Source organism: Camelina sativa, unplaced genomic scaffold, assembly GCF_000633955.1.
Source record: "Camelina sativa cultivar DH55 unplaced genomic scaffold, Cs unpScaffold01264, whole genome shotgun sequence".
Lineage (NCBI taxonomy): Eukaryota > Viridiplantae > Streptophyta > Magnoliopsida > Brassicales > Brassicaceae > Camelina > Camelina sativa.
The window spans coordinates 3056-3957 of NW_010922384.1; the positions used below are offsets into that span (position 1 = coordinate 3056).

The following is a 902-nucleotide window of genomic DNA, read 5'->3' on the forward strand; positions in this document are numbered from 1 at the left end:
GATTCTATTATTGAAGTAGGGATACTCAAAAGCCAGGAAGGTAATGTATAAGCCCAGCTTGGGTAAAAATGTAAGTCTCTGTGCTTATAAAGAACAGGAAGCTTGGCTACTAGCATTGGAACCTCGGTGAATCCATTAAAGAGAATGATAACCATGGAAAAGTAAAGCGACCCAAGATATATGTTGCCATCATCAATAGTCTTGTGGTGCATTGTTGTGCGGCAAAAGACAGTCATTGTGATCAAGGCAACTATAAGAAGCTGCAAACGCGTAGTATGCATGTGGAGAGAATGAGATTAAATAAGGCACTTACGATTCCAACAGAAAAAAGGGACTGAAGTAAAAGAATTGGGGAGCCAAACCTGAACAAACTTGAACACATAAATAAATGCATTTTGCTTCATAAGTTGCTTCTGCCAGGAAAAGTTGATCTTGAGAAGTTCACCCTTCTTAACACCGTACTGAGATGTCGATAACGCGGCTGAATGATTGAACCGTTTATCAAATGGAACCTCAAGTTTCTTTGCCAACTTCTTGCCAGTGGAATACGAACGAAAAGCTTCAGCAAACTTTCCAGGAGGTACGTAGCGATAAGGCCGGAAAGGAACTGACCAGTACTGCTGCTGGTCTTTCTTTGAAGTGACCTATATTAACAGAAAACTCTGTTTAAGAAACTGGAAAACAACAACTTAAATCTCTACTTCAAATTCTTCTATATCTTTCTTACCTCTTGCAAGAAATCTGCAACATTTTTTCTCTCAGGGCAACTAAAACCCAAGGATGAAAAGAAATCAAGAACCTCGTCACGAGGGCCCTGGTATATAATCTGTCCTTCAGACATAAGGATAACGTCATCAAACAACTCGTAAGTCTCAGGAGACGGTTGGAGTAAAGAAATGACA

General features: G+C 39.9%; 1 protein-coding gene across 1 annotated transcript in view; it reads right to left on the minus strand.

Moving 5' to 3' along the window:
- Window positions 1-902, minus strand: part of LOC104774064 (ABC transporter G family member 32) — a gene marked incomplete at both ends in the record, with an annotated part of 2894 nt that continues 1992 nt past the window's right edge. Inside the window, 3 exon segments of the mRNA XM_010498730.1 lie at window positions 1-260; window positions 363-644; window positions 728-902. Of these exon segments, the coding sequence (XP_010497032.1) occupies window positions 1-260; window positions 363-644; window positions 728-902 (717 nt within the window).